Source organism: Vulpes lagopus, chromosome 24 (assembly GCF_018345385.1).
Source record: "Vulpes lagopus strain Blue_001 chromosome 24, ASM1834538v1, whole genome shotgun sequence".
NCBI classification, from domain to species: Eukaryota; Metazoa; Chordata; class Mammalia; order Carnivora; family Canidae; genus Vulpes; species Vulpes lagopus.
In genome coordinates this window covers 55,845,124-55,869,925 of record NC_054847.1, presented here as the reverse complement: position 1 = coordinate 55,869,925, position 24,802 = coordinate 55,845,124, and the positions used below count along the sequence as shown (strand labels likewise).

Sequence of the window (24,802 nt, the reverse complement as noted above, 5' to 3'; positions counted from 1 at the left end):
GAAAGGTAGACATGGTCTTTTATCTTCAGAAGTTAGAACTTGCAGGGATGTGTCATTAAGTGTGCTTGAAAATATATTTTTAGACAAGCGATGCAGGATAAATCCTAGGGCGATGTGACATCATGTTCTTGTCAAGAATTGCTCTTTGTAAACATTCTCTGACAGATCGCTCTCCTTAAGAGGCTGAAATATCCAGCTGCTCTCAAAGGTGCGTTGTGTGTTGGTGATAAACTAGGTCATGTTACAGTAGTTATTGGCAGTAATGGATCTGGAAAATTTAAGCTGGTTACCCTGTATGTGCTTTAGATCCTAACGCATTTGGGGAAGATCCGTCCGTTTCTAATTTTGATCCTCCTAAAGTATCGATTGGTGCCCGCACAAGGGCAAACAGGGTCTTAAATAATTTCTTGCGCGGCATGCCTTTCTGCCGTCCTACCAAAAGCAGCTCAGTCCAGGGTATCTTTACAGAAAACGTTTGGTGTGCTGTTGCTTAGAATTCAGTAAAATTGATCACGGAATGTTTATTTCTCAGTGTGTGCTCTTAAAGAAGGGATTTTTTTGGTGGGCTGGCTTCTCTGCTAAACAGCACTACCTCGGAAGGTAATGTTTAACAGAATGTTTTATGGTTTACTGCACATAATTATCTCTCTTTGTATTCTTGGGCACAGTTCTTTATTTGACGGCTGTTCACAAAAAGCAGAGAGGAAGGCGATAATGTTCGATAGGTATTCATTGCAGACTGTGTTCTTAGGCTGGGAGAAAAATGTTGGTTTTAGGTAAAAGTCTGGAAAAATAGGTCAATGTGAATGTGTTGGGGGGCAAGTACTGTCTTTTGTTCTTGGTTTCCATGGAGTAAAATACAGTTCATTTATAGGAACTTACTTCTGTTAAAATACGGTTTACAGTCCACTGACACAGATTTCAGAAAGCTACGTCCAGTAGACCAGGAAGTGTCACCTACTGAGAAAACATGGCAAGTTTCTACATGGGATTATTTTATTTTCACAGTTGACAATTTCTGTTAAAAAAAATTTCTGCCAGGCACTGACTAGGTTATCGTTTTTACACTTTGGGGTTTACGCTCAGTAAAAACTTATCCTCTGCTTGTAAATGGGATATATTTTTTTTCCCTTGCAGTTTACTAAAGCCTTCTCGTCTTCCAGGTTTGTTTTAAAACCAGAAATTTATGAGTCTTGATTTTTCTCTGGTATCCCCCATGTTTTCAGCACTTCTGAATTGATCAGAACTTAGGCTTTCATCCCCTTGATGCAGCATGGAAAAAAAGTCAACATAAAAACTTGACGGCTTTTGTGGTTCATGTAATGAAGCGAATGATTTACTCTCTATTTTTGTAAAATGCTGAGCAGCCTCTGGTGGCTGCAGACTTCACCCGCGCGCCCAGTTTGGGGGATGTGAGCTCTTGATGGAAAGGTTGACTGGATCAGTAGCTGTACTGGCAGTGGCGGTGGGGTTCCAGGACCGCATGTGCCCTCAGGGCCCCGGTCTTCGCGCCCAGCGAGGGGTCCAGCCGGACATTGATCTGCAGAACCTTACAGAGCAAGCTCTGGCTCCTGTTATTTTTCATTTTTTTTTCCTCCTTTTTCTTTCCTCCTTCCTTTTTTTTTTTTTTTTTTCCAGTTTAGAGAAGTTCACTTTTTTAGGGACAAATAGATTGATGAAGTCACTACGTCCTATAAGACTTGGACATAGTAAATAGCCAGCGACAGGGATGTGTTGATTTTGGAGAGCAAAGGAAAAAGAACTAGGAAAAGCATGCTTCTTTCTTTTTGGTATTAAAACATCCAGCCCCTGCTTATTTTCACACGGATGCCTCTTATTAAAGTCTCCATGACTACTTTGGATTTTTCTGGATATGTTATTAATGACTGGGGAGGGAAGACCCCCATATCCTCCCCCATCCATTCTTGGGCTTTCCTGCATGTAATCAATAATTAGATTGTGTTCATCTGCTTTTTTCATCCCCCCATACGGTAAGATTTGACTGCCGGTCTTTCTAGTTTAGTAAAAGGACCTATGGGCAGTGTTTATACTGATGTTAACTCATATTTTCTTTTGGAACTGTCTGGGCATACCGTTGTGAGCGGTGTACTTTCTATTTCCACCTTCTCTTGGGAGGTGATGATGGAATCTCTTTTTTCAGGACCAGGAGTTGATTTGGGTGTTTGACAGATTGTGGTAAACAACTTCATACATAAAAGGGAGCCTCCTCGCAGTCACAGTGAGGTCGGAGCAGATGTTTGTGCTGTGCATGGAGCCGGTGGCTGCAGCCTGGGCCTGAGCTACAGGGTTGCGGTGAGTCTGGCCACGAGGCCTCGGAGTTTGCGTAGTAAAGCCTTATCAGAGACAGTTAACTACATTTGGGGACTACCGAGTATGTGGGCTCTTGCTTGCTGTGTTGGGTGCTAGAGAATTCACAGGAAACCTTTGTTTGAGAAAATGGGATTTCGTCCTCGTGGCCCTGAGGGTCTGGTCTCCTGCCTTCCGTGCTGAACAAAGCATGTTTGAGACTCACCTTGAAAACAAGGGCCTTTGGCAGAAACGTCCGGCACATTGTTCTTGGCTGTTGGGACACAGACCTGCTGTGCCCGTGGGCGGTTGTGTGTTCCTTAGGCCCCAGGATAGTGGGTTTGTGTCCTCCTTCCCTTCGTGGGGGAGGTGGGGTGGGGCTCCTTGTGAATGCCGCTGATTCTGGTAGCCCTTTATTCATTTCTTCTTATTAGAGTGGAAATGTAGTTTGCTCATAATGGATTATTGATTGGCCTGAGCCAGGCAGCCTCAAGGCCTTGTCAGCGACGGTCCTTACTCGGAGCAGTGAATGCATCACTTCATGCAGTGGCTCGGACTGGGCTGCGGACTATAAGCCTGGGATTGTTCATGTGGGCCAGATTGGTGTGTGCAGAGAGGAACTCCTCATTGTTGTGGGACTTCACCCCATTTGTTCAAAGAATGGGCGTTTTGTCTCCGCAGTAGATAAGCCTGTGCACGATGTTAATGATGTATTTGAATTCCTGCCCATAATACTACAGTGTAAGGAGTAGAGCTCCTGTCATTGTCTTCGGGCGAACAGACGGGCAGTGTACCGAGCCAAGGGGCCCAGCACCCACTGGGGCCCATGTGCTGGGCTTGCCCTGCAGCGAGTCCTGCCCGCCAGGGGCCTCGCCTTCAGACGTGCACCGCCAGGCCAGGCCAGGCTGGAGACTCATTCTTTTTATTTTATGACTTGCCTCTTGGAGCCATAATACTCCCGTAAATATCCCGAGCTGTGTGCTGAGAACTGTTTTCTTTGTAAGGGCATCCTCCCGGCCTCCCTGAGACTTTTCAGATTCCACCAACTCTTCCCTTACCCAGGCCAATCCTGCCTCCCTCCCCGGAACCCAGCCCCTGCCCTGGAAGGTGACCAGGGAGGCAAGACGAGTGACCCCTGGGTGCCCAGGAGAGCAGACCTACTTCTTACTAGCATGATACGGTTAACTGATGAACCAGAACTGAACAAGTACCCAACTGGAGACTTCTTTGAAAAACAGAACAGGCTTCAGGTTCTGCTTCCCTAAACTGAAAACTCTCAGCTCAGAGCAGAAGAGGCCTCTTCCAGTTGTCCAGGAGCCCCTTGGACCCTCTGTATGCCTCCTGTCCAGCTTGGGTGGGTTTAAAGAAACTTGCAGAGTTGTTTTGTTATGCAAATTACTCAAAATATTAGACGTGACTTGAAAATCAGCCTTTGGGTTGCTTGTGCTGCATAAGATGTTGATAGAATTATCTGTGATAGTTTTAGGGAAATCAGTTAAGTACAGAATCCATTGGTGGATTTATTTCACAGAGCAGAATGGCAAGATTTCCTGTAGAGTCAGAGCTGTGCTTACTGTTTAAAAATACAGGAAATTTTACCTTTTTTCCCCTGGCGATGCCATATTTAACGGGTTAGAAAATGGTTAAAATGTGGGAAAGAAAACTCAGCTGTATGACTGTTTTTTTTTTTTTTTTTGCCCTGGGAAGCAGTGGAAAGGGTCACTGTGAGTCCCAGGAATAAGCTGGGGTTAGTTCATGTGGCTGGAGAAGCCACTGTGCTGTCTGCAGGAAGGCTGTGACCCAGCTTGGCGTGGATTCCTGAGTGTCTCTGGGCAAGCCTCTGAAGCATCAGCAAGCAGTCTCTTAAAATACTACTTTTCATCCAAACAGTTTACTACTCAGATGATTGATCTTTTTTCTTTTCTTTTCTTTTCTTTTCTTTTCTTTTCTTTTCTTTTCTTTTCTTTTCTTTTCTTTTCTTTTCTTTTCTTTTCTTTTCTTTTCTTTTTTCTTTCTTTTCTTTTCTTTTCCTTTTCTTTTCTTCTTTTCTTTTCTTCTTTCTTTTCTCCTTCCTTCCTTCCTTCCTTCCTAGAATCAACAAAAGTTGATTCTAGAATCAACAAAAGGTAGTGTTCTCAAACTGCATTCCTCAAAGCTCTCTGAGCTTCCTCCAGGACCCAAATGGGGGGAGGAGTGTGGGGGAGGGGAGGGAAAGAAACGGTGGGAGGGGGAAGGCCCACCAGGCTTCCCCAGAGCCAGTCTTTGAATTGTGTTCTTTACTGGGGTTGCAAGTGGGAGTAAATCTTTTTAAACTTCTTTTGTGAAAAACTTCCAAAAACCCATGAAAACAGGAAGACAAAGAAACATACATAGTCTCCAGCAATAAACAGTAAAAAAAAATGATGTAGAGGTGCTTCATTTACATTTGTTTACTTTTGACTGAATAATATTCCAACATTCTGTTTTTTTATGAGGCGCAATTGGGATATAACACGATGCTCACATAAGGTGTGCAACATTATAATTTGACATCTGTGTACACTGCACTGTGATTGCTACCAAAAGACGAGTCGCCATCTGTCTGCGCACAGTGACCCCCATTTCGCTCACCCTGGAGTCACTACTGATCTCTGTATCTATGAGTTTGTTTTAATACTGTTTTATTTTTTTCAGATTCTGTATGTGAGTGGAATCATGGTATTTGTCTTTGTTTGTCTGACTTACTTCGCTTGGCCTCATCTCTGAAGGTCCACCTGTGTTAGTGCATGCGGCGAGATTCCATCCTTCACGGCCGAGTTGTATTCCATTGTGTGTGTGTATATGCACCACATCCTCTTGACCCATTCATCCCTCGATGGGCGCTGAGGTTGCTTCCAAATGTTGGTTACTGTCAATAGTGCTGCGTGAACATGGGGGGGGGGGCGTGCACGTATTTTTTTGAATTGGTTTTTTTGTTTTCTTCATGTAGGGTAGACACCTGGCAATGGAATAGCTGGATCATATCATAGTTCTAATTTTTTTCAGAACTCTCCATACGGTTTGACATTCCCACTGACAGTGTACAAAGGTTCCCTTTTCTCCAACACGTGTTATTTCTTGTCTTTTTGATAATTGCCATTCTAACAGGTGTGAGATGATATCTCGTTGTGGTTTTGATTTGTAATTTTCTAATAATTAGTGATGTTGAACACCGTTTCCTGTGCCTGTTGACCATCTGTGTATGTCTTTGGAAAAATGCCTCTTCAGCTCTTCTTCCCATTTTTTCCTTTTTTTTTTTTTTTCTTATTCTTCTTATTTTTCTTCTTCCCATTTTTAAATCAGGTTTTTTTTTAATTGTTGAGTTGTAGGAATTCTTTATATATTTTGAATATTAACCCCTTGTTGGATATATGATTTACAAATATCTTTTCTTAATAGGTTGCCTTTTTGTTTCGGTGATTGTTTCCTTCTCTGTGCAGAAGCTTCTTCATTCGATGTGCTCCCACATGTTTATGAGCTATTTGGGGTCTTTTGGATTCCATACAAATTTTAGAGTTATTTGTTCTAGTTCTTTGAAAAATGCCATTGGAATTTTGATAGGGATTACATTGAATGTGTAGATTGCTATGGGTGATATTGATGCTTTAGCAATATTCTTGTGATCAATGAGTATAGGATATTTTTAAATTTGTATCTAACCATTTGTAATTTTCAGTGTACATGTCTTTATTCCTAGGTATTTTACTCTTTTTGATGCAATTGTAAATGGGATTGCTTTCTTCTTCTTTTAAAGATAGATTTATTTATTTATTTATTTATTTATTTATTTATTTATTTATTTATTTTTAAAGATTTATTTATTTGAAAGAGAGTGTGTGCACGCATGCATGAATTGGGGGAGGGACAGAAGGAGGGAATCTTAAAGAGATTGCACTGAGTGTGGAACCTGACATGGGGCTAGATCTCACGACCCTTGAGATCATGACCTGAGCCGAAACCAAGAGTCGGCCGTCCAACCAACCAAGCTACCTAGGCACCCCTGGGATTTCTTAATTTATCTTTCTGATAGTTTGTAATTAACATATAGAGATGCCACAGATTTCTGTATATTGGTTTTATATCCTTTAACTCTAATGAGTTCGTTTAAGAGTTTTTTGATGAGTCTTTAGAGTTTTCTGTATTTATATCATGTCATCTACAAATAGTGACAGTTTTATTTCTTCCTTTCTGATTCGGATGCCTTTTATTCCTTTTTATTGCCTTATTGCTCTAGCTAGGACTTCCAATACTAGGTTGAATAATGGTGGAGAGAGTGGAAATCTTTGTCTTGTTCTTGATCTTAGAAGAAAAGCTCTTAGCTTTTCCCCATTGATTATGATGTTGATTGTGGGTTTGTCATATATGGCCTTTATTATGTTGAAATCTGTTCTCTCTATACCTGCTTTGTTGAATTTTTATTATAAATGGATGCTGAATTTTGTCAAGTGCTTTTTCTGCGTGTATTGAGACGATCATGTGATTTTTATACTTCATTTTGTCAATGCAGTATATGTATCACATTGACTTATTTGTGGATGTGGAACCATCCTTATATCCCTGGAATAAATCCTACTTGATCATGGTGTATGAACCTTTTAAAGTATTGTTGAATTCCATTTGCTAATATTTTGATGAGGACTTTTGGATCTCTGTTCATCAAGGATATTGGTTGATAATTTTCATTTTTTTTTGTCGTGTTTTTGTCTGGTTTTAGTATCAGACAAATAAAAATACCCACACTTACTATCTAGATCCAGCAGTTGTTAACATTTTGATGTATTAGCCTTTCTTTTTTTTTTGTAAACCACTTCTAAAATATTTAATAATGTTTCCAAAAAAAAACCTAATAATTTATTAGTTTATTAGAATTAGAATATTATCTATATTACCAACCTAACAAAATAATAATCCTCAAATATTATTTAATATTTAGTCTTTATTCAAGTTTAGTTTTTATAAAGAGTTTGGGAGCTAGAATGTGTTTGAGCATGTCTGCTGTGGGTAGTTATAGCTGGTGGAAGACTTTAGAGTTGTATTGAGTAACCTTTTGTAGTGGACCCATCAGACCCCACTGAACACATAGGGGTCACTAGTGATTTCTAACTCAGTTTCCTAAGCTTCTATTATTTTGTCCTTATGAATTTATTAAACTGAATATTGTCACTGTCAGTGAGTAGGTATCTTTGCGTCCTGCACTGACATTTCATTTACTTATCTAACAGTTATTAATAATAATATGTAACATGCTAGCCATTTACCATGTGTTAAATATTGTACCTAGAATGCATCAATTTAAAGCTCACAAAATTACTATTATATAGTTTATCATTACCATCATTTACATTTAAAAAGTGAAGTGGACTGAGGATCAGAGAAATTAAGACAGGGGTCATACGGCTCATCTGAGTGAGTGGCATAACTGAGTTTGGAGCTTGGGTAGTCTGATCTGAAACTCACGGGCTACAGCACCTCGGTGACCAGGGCGTGCTTGGCTCTGTGCTTGCACGGGGCATTCTGTGGGGGGATAACTTGTCCTCTTACAGGTGATCAATCGAAGAAGCAGTAACAGTAACATGTACAGATGTGGGCTAGGGTAGTGCTGGGGCCATGCAGAGACCTCGGGGAGGGTCCTGATGGAGTCTCATGGGTACCAGGGGTCAGGTGAGATGTCACGTGGGTAGGTGGGCTGAGAACCATGGTAGGCCCAGAGGTGAGAGGGAGTGTGCATCTGCCTGGGCATGTGGCAGAGCTCACGGTCATTGAGGGGATCTGGCACCCAGCAGCACAGGGGCTCAGGCCCTTGTAAGTCCTGTCAGGGATTTGGGGCCTCATTTTCAGGGCATGAGCGCTGTGAAGGGCAGATGTGTCAGGCCGGCCCAGGTCTGCACCTGGAATGTCTTTAGGCTTGAGATGCAGGGTGCGTGGATTCAGCAGTGCATTGAATGGCCTGCCAGCAGGCCGTCGACGGGTTTACTGGGTGTTGGTGGGAAGAAGGAGAGAGGCAAGGTCACATGGGACCATCGGGATTCCTGGTTGGGTCCCTGCCTCTGGAGAGTTGGTTTCTCCGCTCAGTTCTGCTGCATTCCGCATTCTGGAAGGAGCCTCAACTTCTCTGAAATACCGAGCCAACTCTGTCAATTCAGGTCATCATGTCCCTCCCTGCCCTTCTGGAAACATCTACCTGTCCTGCTGGTGCGTGGGCAGTACTGCCAGTACATTGTTTTCTGTGTGTTGACATGTTTCCCTTTCTGACTTCGGGTTTTCTCGAGCTGAAGGTGGTTTCTTACCTTTGAACCCTTAGGTTCCTGTAAGTGGCCCGGGGCCCTGTAGGCTCTCAGGAACTGGGATGAAACTTTTGTTAAACAGGCCCTGCTGTTGACCTGTGGGGCTGACCATGAGGCGCTCACCTGGGAGGGGGCTTGGGCCGTTAGCAGGGACAGCAGGGGTGCACATGGGTTCTTTCTAGGTCCTTCGGCTGTCCGGCTGTCCCTGTCTGTCCAGGATGTTAGGTGTGCAGGGCTTGCTCGTGCAGGCATCCCTGGAGGGCAGGGGTCTGGGGCCCTGCCTGGGTCCAGGATCCTCACTCAGAGAAGTGATTTACTAGTTGAAACATTTACCCACAGAGCAAATTGATCCCAAATCCAGTGAGTGCAAGCAGTCTTGAGAAAGTCCCTTCATTTCAGTTGTGCTCTGCAGGCCTGTGGAGAGAGGATCTGTGGAAGGTGTGACAGCGACCTTGCGTCTGTGGATTTAGACCTAGTAGCTTATTTTTGTGTTCACACAATTGCTCGGTAAAGTTTAGCTGCATGTCTTACTTTCACAGCTTTTCCATATTGCCTCTTAACACCTGTCTCCATCTCCACTGGATTGCATTTTTTAATGTTATGAATACATAATTTTATTTTCTTAAAAACTTTACCTTTACCCATTTTTTTTTATAAATGTGATGAAATTACATTTTATAAAATGACATTTCAAAAACTGTAGAAGATATTTTTAAAGTGTGGCTTCAGACCATTCTCAGTAGAGAAGCACACACACACAGGGAGTGATCTATTGGAAATCTATTTTAAAACCCTAATCAGCAAGCCATTTTTATGCATAAACAATTAAATTATAGTCTTGCCTGGCAAGTTTCCAATTACAGCCCCGGAAAAAGTTTGTAATACGCGACGACAAGACTGGTTTATTATGGGCAAGCAGTGTGTTCTGATGGGGTTGTGGTTTGTGTATGTGTGTGGGTGCTGTGTTGTCCTGTGTCAGCTAAAATGCATACGTGTTTGCTCCTCCCCTCCTTGTATTCATGCCTCTGGAAGACGGATCACTCTGGTTCTGCATCAAGAGCTCACATTTATTCATACATTTTATAATACAAGTTATCTTTAGGTTAATGTGTTATTGTGGGAGAAGTTGGAATGGTAAATCCTGTTTGGTATGTGCTTGTCCATCTGGGAGAGTCAAAGACAGGCGGCTCCATACGGCCATGTACCGACTTGGACGGAGCAGGATGACACTGCCTCCCGTGGAGGTGTTGGGACATGACCCGCACCCCACCAGGGAACCAGATGAGCGTGACCATCTGAGACCCCACAGGCCCAGCCCACGGCCATGGCTGGGGTGGTGTTTTCCAAAGGCTGGCAGAGCAGAGCCAGCAGCCCTGGAGGGCTGGTGGCCTCCCCATGAGCCTCCTAACTGGGGTGGCTGCCTGGGGTGCATTTTTAAGTTGAGAGCTCTGATGATAGCATTCTTGTTCTTGTTTGGAAAAGAAGCGATGACCCTGTCTTAAATAGCAGTTTTTGCTTGCAGCTAAAAAGAATATCAAAGATCTGTTGATTTGGCCGCTGATGAAGGAGGGCCAGTTGCTGGGAAATCACTTTCTGACTGTTGCTCTAAAGGTTCTCAAGGAACTTTGTTAGTGGACTGTGGGTATCAGGAAGGGGGCCATTTAAGGGCCTTTTTCAAGAGGAGCCAGTTTTGTTGATGTTACGATTTCCTTAAGATAGTGGCATTTGGGGCTTAAGTTATTACTCCTGTTACAGTGATTCCCCCCCCCCATTTCCACATTGATATATTTTCACCTTGGTAATAACTCTGAGTTCTTTCACACTGTGCCCGAGCAGCTCTCCCAGGGATTTACAGCAAAGCTTAGTTTTGAAAGGTGGGGGTGGGTGAGAAGAGAAAAACAAAAGAAAGAAGAGCTTGTTTTGCTGATGGCAGGGGCACTGCTCATGTCCTTCCTTGAGGATCCTCCTGGAACTCACAGGCCCCGTTGGCTTGGGGCTAACGCTTCTCAGCTGGTCTTGGAGGGCGCCCGTGAGAACCGACCCTCTGCCGTGTTTGGGCCCCGAGGGAGGGTACCCAGGCCTGGGCGGATCGGGCTGTTGGGAATCAGACACCTCAGGAGGCCAGGCCTGGGGACGAACCGGCCCTGTCAGGCAGCGAAGATGGCAGCCCTGTGTGGACAGCGGGGGATGAGGACCCTCCTGGGAGGGAAGGGAAGTGCAGTCACTTCCCTTGGACTGGCAGCCCAGCTGCCCAGGCTCTTGGGGGCCTGAGACCACCTGGCAGGTCCTGTGCCTGCGCCCTGGTGGCCTGGTGCACACACCCCTGCGCCTCCCCTCTGAGGCTCACAGGGCCTGGGGAGGCAGGGCATCAGAGTGGCCGGATGCATGTATCCCTGTGCCTCCCCTCTGTGGTTCACCAGGGCCTGGGGTGGCTAGGCAGGATGCCGTCAGATGTCCCATGGGAGGTCTGGCCCCAGTAGGTGCTTGCTGCCTACGGATGGGTGCAGGGATCTGGGGGGCATCCTGAGGAGGGGCTCCTTGGGGCTTCCCTCTCAGCCTAGGCTGTGAGGGCTGTCCCCCAAGAGCCAGCCGGCTGGTGGGATCCCTGGGTGGCGCAACGGTTTGGTGCCTGCCTTTGGCCCAGGGCGCGATCCTGGAGACCCGGGATCGAATCCCACATTGGGCTCCCGGTGCATGGAGCCTGCTTCTCCCTCTGCCTGTGTCTCTGCCTCTCTCTCTCTCTCTCTCTCTCTCTCTCTCTCTCTCTGTGACTATCATAAATAAATAAAAATTAAAAAAAAAAGAGCCAGCTGGCTGGTTAATGGGGGGCCAGGGCCCCCGGGTCTGCTCTGCTGCACTCCATGCTGGTGCTGGGACCCCCGCCAGCTGCACCCCATCCCTGGAGCTGCCCGGCAGCCTGGGGAGCCTTTCCCGGTCACAGCCCCTGGGCTCCTGAACTTGGGGTGGCAAAGAAGGCAGGAAATCAGCCCACCACAGAGCATCGGCATTTGTGATGATTGGAACATGTCTTCTTGCTAGAAAAATTCACTTTTATTTCCAGGTGCGTTTGTGAGTTGAGCACAGCACTCCGTGAACCTTGTCTTTGTGGCTGGTGTTTGGCTGTTTGATCCCCTTGAATTGAGACCTGTCTGCCTCTGATAGTCGGTCAACCAGCGAGAGGTCCAGTGAAGTCTGTAGGATCATTTCAGAGCCACCAGTTTCCAGTGGTGTTTTCCTCCGTAGAATTATTTCTGTGCACTTCTTTAAACTCTGAAATCTTTATGCCCAGATTAGATCATTGAGCTAAGTGTGAATAGTGTGTTTCTTCGTTCATATATTAGTATATCACAGTCAGCATCTCGAGGGGATGAAATAAATCTTGGGGTAGGATGCAGGAGGATCATTTGCCATGTAACCCATACATAACACACAACCATCCAGAACTGGTGCCAGGACCAAAACAGCTTGAAAAAAGTACTTAAGTTTGCTGAAATCGTCACTGAGAGGTGTTCTCTTTAACCTCATTTGTCCAATTTTACGGGGAATTTTTCTTTATTTCTCTTATTGGAGTTGTTGATTTTGGGGGGGCTCTCTCTTGGCTGCAGGAACACCATGCACCTGTTAGCGTAAGGAGTAAGCCATTCCTGTGTGCCTCTCTGCTTCCCACCTCTTCCCGCACTTTGCTGCTCTGGCTGCACTGGTTTCCTTAGGTGCCTGGGAAACCCGCGGCATGGCGCTTTGTCAAGACCTGTTTTAGAGTACATAATTTAAAATTTAAAATTTTAATAATTAGAAATTTAGGTTTAAATTTAAATTTAAATTTAGAAATTTAAGTTTCTACTAAATAAGATTTCTTCTAAGGGTCTCTGGGAGGCGGAGTTTGGAGGAAGCAGGAGGGGTGTGGTCTGTTGGGGGGGGCGCCTCTGCTAGCTGTGGCAGCTGCACCCTTGTGGCCAAGTGGACAGGAGGTGTCGTGCGCTCAGATCCCTGCTGGTGGGCAGGTTCCCCATACTCATCATTTCCCTGCTCTACTCTCAGGATTCTTTCCTGCATCTACTCTGCAGAAGACAGGTCAGGCTGGACAACCCAGAGCAGACAAGGAGTCGCCACCCAGGGTCTTCTGGGACAGAACCTTTCCTTTGTGAGCAAAAAAATGTGTATTGTACATTGGTTTAAAACGAGAAACCTTTAACTTCTTCATGCTTTGTAAATTTTACAGTAGGAGTTCTTAGTGTGTATGAGGTTGTGAGTTTGTACAAAACATGACTTCCTTTTTATATATATCATGGCTAGTTTTTTTTTTTTTTTAATTTTTTATTTATTTATGATAGTCACAGAGAGAGAGAGAGAGAGGCAGAGACACAGGCGGAGGGAGAAGCAGGCTCCATGCACCGGGAGCCTGATGTGGGATTCGATCCCGGGTCTCCAGGATCGCACCCTGGGCCAAAGGCAGGCGCCAAACCGCTGCGCCACCCAGGGATCCCTATCATGGCTAGTTTTAAAGAAAATCTGCCCATCTGGGTGCCTCTCTGCAAGTCTAGGGTCCCACCCCTGCCCCCATAGGGAGACCCTGAGAATCCTCTCATTTCTGCTTAGAGGTAAGAAGGATAAACAGACCGCGTCCCAGGGGAGCTGTGGTGTAGCTCTGCCTCCCTTTCTAACCCCTCAGAATACTATTCGGAAAGATGCCCTCTCTCCCATCCTAATTGGCTCACTGTTTTGTTTATTCTACTGATCACACATCAGATGGAAATTCTCTTTTACTGCAGATAATTGCTTTTTGGTGTGTACTGTCTTGGGTCCATTTGGCAGCTTACAGGCACTCAGGTTGGCTTTCCTGCGGCATGGGTGGTTGCCTGCTGTGTGCCAGGCACGGCACTCGGCCACGTCCCTTGTCTGCTTTGTCTCTGCTTGTGCACAGGGTGCTAGAAACACCCAGACACCTGGAGGAGTGGCCCCTCATTCTCTGGAAGGTGGGATGGGCATGCACATGACAGTGATGGCACAGTGTGACTCCTGCTGTCTCCAGGGAGAGGCATACCCTGCTTCCCTGGGAAGGTACTATGGGAACCTATGCAGAAGAAATTGGGGGTTCGGGGGGGGGTGACTGCAAGACTCCTGGGGTCCAGAGGGTGTTCTGTGCTGGGGCCCAGACTTAGCCCTACAGCAAGAGCCTAGGGTGCCTTTGGGGGACTGGGGTGGTGGTGCAGGATAAAAAGAATAGGATGGGAATGGGAAGGGCCCACAGGGTTGGGGCTTTAGGAGACAGCGGTTTCATGGCCATAGGCAGCTAGTGTGGTGTCAATTGTGGCCGCCGTGCTGAGCAGCCGCTTCCAGGTGGAGACCTTGCATGAGCTCAGGGTAAATCACTTGTGCTCTCAGCTGAAGTCTTGTTTCCCTGACGTCTAAACACAGCAGTAGGTTTGTGAACTGCCTTTGCGGCTCACTTGTCCTGGCCGCGAGCTGTGCCTCTGTGTCCTTGGCCGCCCTTCTCCCTGGTCCTGTCTCCTTGGTTCTTATCCCCACACTCTCTCCTTGGTCAGTGGCCTGTGTTTCTCACCCACTCCTTGCCAATGTTACTCACTCTGTCTCTCCTTAAAGACTTGATATCTTTTTTCAGAAATACTATTTTAGGGTGCAATCATGTACAATTATTTAATGATTTAGCACACACTTATCAATAACTTTAATTATTGATCTTGTAGAGGAAAGCAGCTGCATGCACATCTATTTGAATTTGTGTTGATGTCTTCTTTGGACTGGATCGCTATCTTTCAGGAGCCCCCATCACTCCCTGTGGATGTTACTGGGTCCCTGTTTCAGGGGGAAACCTTGTTCCTAAGATCTCTGTGTCTTTTCTGTTTTAGGTGCTCTCTGCTGCTTGCCATGCTTTCCAGGTAGGATACATGGGCTGTCCTGGCAGGTGCGTCTCTGCAGCTGGGAAGCAGGAGCCTCATCTGGAGATGGAGAGATAAGACGTCGTCTGGCAGGCTCGCGTGACAGAAAGTGCCCACCCCGGCCGGGGAGCCCGTGTCCTGGAGATGGATCGCAACCGAGAGGCCGAGGTGGAGCTGAGAAGGGGCCCGAGCCCCAGCAGGGCCAGCAGGAGCCCCGAGGTGGACGGAGACAAGGCCATGAGCCACAGCTGCTGCATCTGTGGCAAGAGCTTCCCCTTCCAGAGCTCCCTGTCTCAGCACATGCGCAAGCACACCGGGGAAAAGCCCTACAAGTGTCCCTACTGCGACCACAGGGCTTCCCAGAAGGGTAACCTGAAGATCCATATCCGCAGCCACCGCACAGGCACTCTGATCCAGGGCCATGAGCCAGAGGCTGGTGAGATGCGTGTGTCTGAGGGCCTGGACGGCTGCACCAGCCCTACCAAGAGCAGTTCAGCCTGCAACAAGATCCTGAATGGGGCCACCCAGCTGGACGACAGCAAGATCCTGCTGAGGAGCAGCAAGAAGGAGGCTGAGGGGGCTGTCTGTGCCCCAGAGGAGGGCAAGGTGGCAGCCCAGTGCTCCTTCTGCAAGTGCAAGTTTGAGCGGAAGAAGGACCTGGAGCAGCACGTGCACCAGGCTCACAAGCCATTCAGGTGCAGGCTGTGCAGCTACATGACCCTGAGGGAGGAGTCCCTGCTGAGCCACATCGACAGGGACCACATCACAGCGCAGGGGCCCAGCGGCACTGAGGCCTACGTGGAGAACGGCAAGCCCGAGCTCACCCCTGGCGAGTTTCCCTGTGAGGTGTGTGGCCAGGCCTTCAGCCAGACCTGGTTCCTCAAGGCCCACATGAAGAAGCACAGAGGCTCCTTCGACCATGGCTGCCACATCTGTGGCCGGAGATTCAAAGAGCCGTGGTTCCTCAAGAACCACATGAAGGCACACGGCCCCAAGACAGGCAGCAAGAACAAGCCCAAGAGCGAGCTGGACCCCATAGCCACCATCAACAACGTGGTGCAGGAAGAGATGATTGTGGCTGGCCTGTCCCTTTACGAAGTCTGCACCAAGTGTGGGAACCTGTTTACAAACCTGGACAGCTTGAACGCACACAACGCCATCCACCGCCGGGTGGAGGCCGGCCGGACGCGGGCCCTGGCTGGGGAGGGCGCGGCCCAGGGTGGCCCCCCGGACTCCCAGCAGCTGTTCCTCCAGTGCCTGAACCTGCGGCCCGCCGTGGCCAGTGTGCCAGCCCGCGGGCAGGCGGGGCGGCGTGTGGCCGAGCTGGACCCAGTCAACAGTTACCAGGCCTGGCAGCTGGCCACGCGGGGCAAGGTGGCCGAGCCGGCCGAGTACCTCAAGTACGGGGCGTGGGACGAGGCGTTGGCCGGGGACGTGGCCTTCGACAAGGAGCGGCGCGAGTACATCTTGGTGAGCCAGGAGAAGCGCAAGCGCGAGCCCGAGCCTGGCGCACCGGGGCCCCCGCGCAAGCGAGCGGGTGCGCCCGGGGACCCCACGCCTGGGCCCCTGGACCCCAGGCCTGCTGCGCGGCCCAGCCGCCGCGCCGCCGCCCCCGCCGGCCACGGCAAGTCATCCGAGTGCTTCGAGTGCGGCAAGATCTTCCGCACCTACCACCAGATGGTGCTGCACTCCCGGGTGCACCGGCGCGCGCGCCGAGACCGCGACGGCCCTGGGGACCGCGCACCCCGTGCGCGCTGCGGCTCGCTCAGCGAGGGCGACTCGGCCTCGCAGCCCAGCAGCCCGGGCTCGGCCTGTGGTGCTGCTGCCGACTCCCCGGGCTCGGGCCTGGCCGACGAGGCTGCGGATGAGAGCGGAGAGGAGGGTGCAGCCGACCCTGCACCAGGTGAGCATGGGCACCTGGGTGGCTGGCTGGGTTCAGGGAGCTCTGCACCCAGGCGACCCCATGTCGGGATGGCCCAGAGCCCGGGCATCCCAGGCCCAGGAGCCCGGCATTCAGGCAGCACAGGTCCAGGGAGCCCTGTGCCCTGGTCCCCCTGTGCCCTGGTCCCCCTTCCCAAAGTGTCCCCAAACCCAGGGAGGTCAGGTGCCCAGGTAACACGTGCCTAAGTTATGCAGGCTCAGGTGGCTCTCTGACCTGGTAGTCCTGGCACTTGCATAACCCAGGCCCAGGTAGTGGGTGCTCAGCCCTGCACCCTCGGGGCCTGGTTTCCCATAGCAGTCTCATACCTGGGTAGACTCTGCACCCAGGTGTAATGCTGTGCTTGGATAACCCTTGCCTGGGTTTCCCAGGCCCAGGTGGCCCCACAACCCAGCCATTACGTAGCTAGTGTATTCTTAGAGCTCAGGCTGGTGGGTGCAGACACAGGTGCCTGTCAGCTCCACTTCAGGCTCCTTTCTTGCTAATTTGTACGTATGTGTTCACATTAATTAACACCTTTGGCCTGTTGAATTAATGGTTTCTCTGGGGCATCAGCCATTTCTGAGCAAAGAACAGGTGATGGGACACCTCCATGCACAGTCCAGAGCCTGCTCCCTCACCATGCGGCATGTGCATGCATGTACACATACACACTTTGCTCTTCTCTTTTGCACCAGACAGCCGAGTAAAAGAGTAACTTCAGATTGGTGTGCAGTTATAATTAATCTCCTTGGATTCAAGTAGCCCTGTGGGTTTAGAGATGGCTCATTGGAACAGATGACTTTCCAAAGAGTAGCTATGTAAATATTTAAAGATGCTTGGCTGACTTTGTTTTCATCATTTTCTTAGTTTTTATAAATCTTAAGCGTTTTGATATTTTATTCATTATTTTTTAGGAGAAGGTGATGTTCCAGTTAGAGAGAACTTAGACCTTTCTCTGCATAACTGAGACTGTTCCTCTCTTCTCCCTGGAAACTGGTTCATGGATGTTGCTTTTACCTGAAAGGCCAGGGATGTAGAAAGTCAAGTGCTTCAGCCGGGCTATTTTATATTCTATAGTGAGGAACATGACCCTAGTGCATTTCTCCAAGACAAAACACAAATCTGCGTCATTTTTTCCTTATTAGATTTAGCCAATTCTCTGGAACAGAGTTTACTGTGGGTTTATACAGTGTATTATGTGAGAGTCTATTACACTCAAATTATATTGAGTCAATAAAAGTGTACAAGAAAGTTGTTTGTCTAATCCCGTAGAGAAGCCTCTGCCGAACCCGCACCTCCATCTTATCAGCATCCGTATAGATAACTGAACAGTAACACATTATGCCCTGACCCTTGTTTCCCATTTCCTTTCTTACTCATTAACCTGTGGGAAGGAGCAGGAGAATACACTACTCTCTGAAAATGCAGTGCTCATTCTGTGATTCTTGGAACAGTTTGTCACGTAAAGTCTGGCAAACCCAATTGCGACCTTTTGTTCGCATTTTTGAAGAGTAATTCTTAGTTTTTCTCTTTAAAAATTTTGATAATGATAGATTTTACTGATGATATTCCAATAATACTATGTTTTTTTTGGAGCACACTAAACCTTTTTTTTTCCCCGGAAGATAAATATTTTTAATATTTGGAAAAGCTCTTGAGCCTTTCCCTCATCTGTCATGGTGGTGGTCAAATAATTAATAATCTGATTCAGTAGTGCTTTGAAAATCATGATGCTGGAAAGATCAAATGATTTTCTTTCACTCTACGTTGGAATTTACTTTTTTTCATTTCAGCTTCATTGAGATAATCATTTACCTCTTAACGAGATTGTATGTCTTTTCTCTGTGTGATCTGCTTTTTGAGAAACTTGATACATCACGTTTCTGTAACAAGTGCCTATATCCTAGTTGAGTTCAACAAGTTGACAGTAGAATCAGCAGACTATTGTAGATCATCCAGCGGCTAGAGAAGGAAGTTTATGTCATGACAATGGCGTAAAGTGTTGAAGAACATGTGAGTCCACATTGGGTACCTTTTATGACTCTGAAGGATAGAATCTTACTGTCTAAAACCACCGACTTTCGAAGCTCAGCAGGCCCTTAACTGGTCTAGCGTGGGTATTAACCGCTGCTTCCTAGATGTTCTTTAAGGAGAGAGATGCACTTTGCATGTATGTAACACCCCACAGACACTCCCATTTGCAGGGTTTGGCTAAGGACTTTGGGAAAGTAAATGAGTATTTTGAATCCTCTGTTGCAATGTGCAGCGTGCCTTTGCTATTACTAAACGATGCCTTAGATCTTTACACATGGAGGCAAAACTTAAAATTCTTAGGGAATTTTGATGGGATAGCTAGTGAAAACTGGTAGACGAAATACATGCAAGTTGAGAACAAAACACTACTCCTTCCCATAAGAATCATCAGGCTTCTGGGGGAGCAAGGTTGACATTAGAATTCTATCTTTGTGACCCTTTTTAGCAATTCCCCATCATGCCCTAATTTTACCCAAAGGTTTCATGACATCTAGGAATGGATTCAAATGCTGCTTTTGGCTCTAGAGAAGCTTTGCATTATCAGATTAATTAAAGATACCTTTTTTTCCCCCATGAAACATTCTTTGTCGAGTATTACCGTGTGCTTGTTTGGAAAGCTTCAATTGTTACATTGCTTTTATTTCCACAGAAAACCGGTTCCCAGCAGCCCCCTTTACTGACCAAAAATGGTAGAAGAACAAACTTGTGAATAAAATTACATCAGATATAAAATTATTGAGTTAGATTTCAGTCCTCCACCTAGAAAGTGACGTGGCACTGATGGAAAGGACACTTTTTGGAGCTCATGAAAAAAATAAAACCTTTCAATTAGGGAAGAAGAGCTTTAGAAGGGTGTGTAATTCTGTGTAATTCAAGTTTATAAAAATGAACATTTCCAAACACAAAACAGAGTCAGGGTGTTTTGAGGTCATCATGAGGACCAGAGAGTGTTATTTCATAAGTAAATAAGCCACAGTAGAATTCTGCTCAGGAAGCAGGTGGGTAACTTAGGAATGATGGACTCTGGTGGGCTTGTCAAGAGGTTGGTTCACCACCTGTGCCATCGTAAGAAGCACCTTTGCGTGGCCTGGCTAGTCTCGGCCATCACAGGTGTTTCAACCTGCCTTTGGGCAAAATGCTGAGGACTTCTTTCCTATCGTCTATCTGCATATCGTTTCTGCAAAAGTCACTTATGGGACTACCCAGGTTTTGCCCATTTCTTGTTATTCTGAACTCTGCTATCACATCAAATCCATGTTCTGTGGCGCCTGCTTACTACATTTTTGGATGCTCAGGGCAACATAATCGATAGTAAAACCACAAGTTTTAGATAAAGTCCTATGAAAGTGCAAATACTTGTTTCTGACCCATAAAGATGTCAAGCCCTGCTCAGCCTGATAGAGCAACAGGTTCTTAGAGCAAGTGCCACAATGTTATATGCAGTTTGAAGAATTAGGGAGAGAGTTTCCAGAATGAAGCCACATCATCAGGGAATGGAAAGACAAAGGAAGAAATGGATTTACTTCAGAAAGCCCCCATCTGCCTGGCTTTCTCTGCTTGTTGCCCCCTCAGGCCAACAGCCTTGTATGTCAGGGCTCATCTTCTTCCCATCACAATTGAAGGAAGACCGCCATCTTTTAACCATGAAATAGTAGTTAAGTACAGGCCTTGAGACTGACTAGTGGTCCAAGGAGTGCCCAGCACGATTATGCAGCTGGTACACAGGGTAACAACCATCCTGCTATTCAGAGCACGAGCAGTCATTAGAACAGCTCAGGGAGAGAGTGTTCCCATCCTGTTCATCCATCAGAGCAGGATTTAGGGTGAATCTCACTAACAGGCCGACATGGATATGGGGTGTGCCAGTGAGGGGTCTGCTGACCTGGGAAGCATTCATTAGTACCTACTCTTTGAGTTTGCTTCAGTGTCGAGCAGAAGGAGCTCTGCAGGATGCTCTGTCCCCACTGTGCTTCTGGCCAGTGCACCTTGGATGTGTGTCCTGAGTGGCAGAGTCAGCCCTGCGTGGCGGCTCCATGCAGAGGGGGTGAGTGGGAGGAACTTCTGCGTGGGCCCCTCACAGAGGCTAACCATGGTACAGCAAGTCCAGGGCTTGTGGAGGGAGGGGACAAAACCAGTGGGGTGGGATAGGGCAGCCTCAGGTGCAGGCAGGAGGCCACAGGTTGTGGTTGACCTGGGGAAGGAGAGCATGCACATTGGGGGACGGGTCCAGCCACGCACCAAAGCACTGCTGGATGGGGCAATGGCAGGTGGTACTTCTGAGGGGCCTGGGTGGTTGGGGGCATTGGTTACAGATGAGCTCGTGGAACTGGGAGCAGCAAACCTCTAAGGGCCAGCTCTCCAGTCACCAGGCGGGTCACCTAGCCTCCCTTTGTCCAGTGTCTCTCTTGTGCTGGCCACATGGAGGCCATTGCCTGCAACATCTGATAAATGTCCCCCCCCCCCCCACAGACTGCTGATGGCTCAGGAAGTGCCCTCGTGGCACGCTGTGACACTGGCGGCAGGTGCCAGACTGTCATGTGCAAGGTGCTCTCCACTGTGTGGCTCGAGCCAGGCCTGCCGCGGCTCCTCCTGAGGCCTTGTTCCCCCCAGTGCCATGTAAGCTAGAGAGCAGCACCACAGTGGGGTCTGCTGAGAGTTGATTCCAGTGTCCTGGGAGCCGGAGGTGACAGACAAGCAGGTCTGGTCCCAGTTACAGGAGAGCCGTGCAAGGAAGCGGTTCTTATCAGTTTTAGGCCATGGTGAACACTGAGTTGGAAACCCTCATATTAATGTCTTATTTAGTATAAAAATGCAGTGAAGGGCTTTAAGAAAGCTGTTCAGATGTACTTGGCAGTGGGAAGCAGAAGGCCTTGTGGTTTTAGCCTGCGTCTTAGCAACCAGAAACCACTGTGTGTCTGTGCTGCATGCATGTACCTGTGAGGGTAATTGTTCACATGGCACCCAGCACCCTGGCTCACTTTCTGGGTTATCGGAGGATGATTGAATTACAATGAGAATAGTGTCTTTTGAGTATGTTTTCTTCTGTTTTGATTCATCTTCAAACATTGGTATCTATGCATGGTATGCATGCTAATATTTGCTGGAGCAGAATGCTGCATTCCCTGACCTTCCAGAAAGAATTTATTATAGTGTGAAAGGCATCAGACTCTAGAGATTATACTCTGGGGTTTTCTTCCTATCACTGAGAGACAACGTAACCGGATAGACATACCCGGTATCGTGAAACAAACACCGCACAAACATTTGGATTTGCTAGCATAATTCAAACACTTGACTCTCTCTCTCTCTTACTTTTTGACACAAGACAGATTACAGGATTTTAGAGCTGAAAGGGAACAAGAGGTGTTTCGTCTGTCCCCATTTTATCAGGGCGGGAACTGAGCTACAAGGCAGTGCCCTGATTTGCCGGGAGCTGTGAGGTGTCGTTGCAGAAGACAGCACAGTGGCAGATGCCGGGTAGGAATTCACCGTTTGCACAGAGGAGTGGTGTGCGGTTGTGGTCCGCTCTTGAGCATCCAATCTCCTGGCAGTGGCGTGGGGCGTGTGGTCCAGCCCCCCCCCCCCCCTTGGGCTGTCCCTGCCATGTCCTCTGCTGCCTGGCTTGTTGTGGGCATCCTGTGGACACCTCTCATGTTGGGACTTGAGTCAGACCAGAGTCAGGGGCCACAGCTTCCAGCCTGGGAAGTCCCTGTCCTGCTCGTTTGTTGCTGAGGCATGGGAGGGCTTGGACCCCGTGCAGCCCCCAGATCTCCAGTCTACACTGAGGCTGGCTCGGATCCCTGTGTGGGGCTTTGGATCCCAGTCTACACTGAGGCTGGCTCAGACCTTGTGCATATATGGATCCCCAGTCTACACTGAGGCTGGCTGGGACCCCATGCAGTTCTGGATCTCCAGTCTCCACTGGGGCGGGACACGGTGGAGGTTGCTGTGCTGCATTGTGCGGAAGCTGAGCTGCTTGGAGGTGGGGAGCTGGTTCCATCTGTCCCCTGGGAGCCTGCCGGCGCCCTGCGTGGGTGTCCTCTAAGGGCACAATGAATGATGTTCCCACGTTCTGGTGAAAACACATGCCATGTCTACAGAGAGTCTCATTTGACATGTGACCACTTTCCAGCCTTTGCGCCTCTGCTTCTGTCCTCTGTTGTGTGACCCTTGCTCTGCCAGGTGTAGCTTCTCTCATTTTGCCGTGGGGACAATGCTGGCTCTGGTTTTCGGCTCCGTCCGGGTTCTAGTGTCACCGGTGCCGTTTTGTCACCAAGAGGAGCTGTTGGTCTTTTCCGGTTCACACTTGAAATATCAGGGCTCCTGTTTGTGGGTCTTATCCAGCAGCAGGTTGGTTCTTCTGCCCTGGTCCCGGGAGATGCGGCGGGGCATGCGAAGGCATGGATTGCACCCGGTCTGGAGGCGTCTGCAGAATAGGTTCCACTGATTCAGTTTCTGGAAAATCAGCCTTTGCTAGTTGGGGTGGGGGTGATTCCTGGTCAGCTCTGCAGGAGGGTGGCCCGTTCACCAGGTTGGGGTGGGGGGCGCACAGCACCTGCTGAAGATGTGGCCTGTCTCAGCGCTGTCCTAGACACGGCCAGGCCTTCCTGTGTCTGCACACCTGCTGTGTGTGCGATGATGGCAGTTCCCCTGCAGCAGTGATGTGGCACCTGTACCTGTGTCCACTGCTTCACACTGCTACCAGGTACTTGCTGGAAGCACAGGTGAGGTAGCAGGTGGAAGACTCTGCTCCTTACGCGGCCCTTCTGGGACCACAGCCATAGCCTTGACTAGCTGCCACTGTTGCATCTTTGCTGCACCCTGAATGCCTTGTTCAGAACCCCCCACCTGCCCTGTGCGGCCTGAGCATGCCCTGGACATGGAAACCCATCCCTGCCACGTTGGCCAGTCCCAAACTCCCTGCTGGATCACCTTGTTGCTGCACGCGTCATTTCCGGCAGAGCGACTGCTCCTGCTCTGTCCCTAGAACTTCTGTTTCAGTTCCACGGGTGTTTGTCCCGTGCCACACAGCATCCTCGTGTCCCGTGTCTGTCATTGAGTGGTGATCTCACAGAGGACAAAGCTTCACCTTGTTGGCCCACACCAACAAGGTGTGGCTTGTGCTGTGGCTGGTGCTGCACTGGGACAGCTTGTCTTTGGTTTGCATCGAGTCACGCTGAGACACATCTCCCTCAGGGAGAGTTTGCATGGGAGCAGTGCACTCACTGGCTTCTAGATGCCACAAGGTCACTGATAGTGGCTGGACTGCCGACTGGAAGGCTCAGGTGAGAGCAAATATTCACACGAATGAGCATGTGCCTCCAAGATTTTTAGCCATGTGGATGTGGACTGGCAGTGTGGCCTCTTGGGGTGGCAGGAGTGTACTACGTCTGGCCTTTCCCGCCAGCATCAGACTTGGGGTCGGGACTTGGGAATTTGCCTGCCTCAGAGCTCTGGCCCTCCTGTCCCAGGTGGTGGCTGGTGTCTGGGGCATCGCTGCTGCACTCGGGGAGCAGAAGCGGGCAGGGCCTGTCCGGTCCCTAGCACCCTAGGACACACAGCCTGTGCTCCCCCAGTCCTGGCACAGCTCGTGGCTGGTGTGTCGGGAAGCAGTGACCAAGGTCACTGTGTGGTCCCCACCTCCCTGCCTTGAGTCCCCAGTGGTTGCTACTCAGCACAGGTGGAGGGCATGGCGCCCTTGGCCTGGCCCCTCCCAGAGCCATCCTGCGTGTGCAGGTGGCAGACGGTCAGAATGTCATTCAGGTGGATGGCCCGGGACCAGCAGGACCCTCCTGATCTGGACGGCCCAGAGTTCCCCACCCTGGTGGTGGCCCTCCCTGTGGGCCACATTCCTCCCCACCCCGCAGCGGCGGCTCGGTGGGCCTTCTCCTCAGCGGGCCTGTGCGTGGCGGGCACACTGAATTATTCAGTGAGTTTAGACTCTTTTTTCAAGCATTTAGCCTTTATTTGGTAAGTGTTTTTTGCTGTGCGCCCATCTCTGGTGCAGATTCTTAATGTTTCATTTATAAGTTTAGTTTTTTTTTTTTCTTTTTGATGTTTCTTAATGTGCATGTGCTAGACCTAATCCTAATCTGAGGCCAGTTCTTGGTGAAACCTTCATAGGCTGCTGATAGGATCAGTATTTGCACACACGATTTGCATAAGCCTTTGGGTGTTCAGATAGATTGTGGTTTTAGATCTGTATTTTACTAGAATTGAAAGGTGAGGCGTGGTCTTCTCCAGAGAAAGGTTAGAAGGTCACAGTTTCCTTTCCTTTTTAGTCTTGCCTGATTCTGTGAGAGGCCAGTGCGGCCCTCTCCCATTTTGCAGGATGTCTCACC

The 24,802-nt window shown here is 48.5% G+C and overlaps 1 protein-coding gene across 36 annotated transcripts in view; it reads left to right on the top strand.

Moving 5' to 3' along the window:
- ZNF516 (zinc finger protein 516) overlaps positions 1–24,802 on the top strand; it is a 168,844-nt gene that overhangs the window by 34,854 nt on the left and 109,188 nt on the right. For 31 of the 36 annotated variants that reach the window (XR_005985502.1, XR_005985505.1, XR_005985504.1 and 28 more), the window contains one exon: positions 14,477–16,409. Coding sequence is in view for 28 of the 36 variants with exons in the window: in XM_041739854.1 (XP_041595788.1) it covers positions 14,651–16,409 (1,759 nt within the window). In the remaining 8 variants the exon portion in view is untranslated. Of the gene's footprint in view, positions 1–2,161; positions 2,314–12,508; positions 12,751–13,530; positions 13,668–14,476; positions 16,410–24,802 lie in introns of those variants that run through there. The other 5 variants (XM_041739849.1, XM_041739850.1, XM_041739847.1 and 2 more) reach the window with 5 other exon arrangements.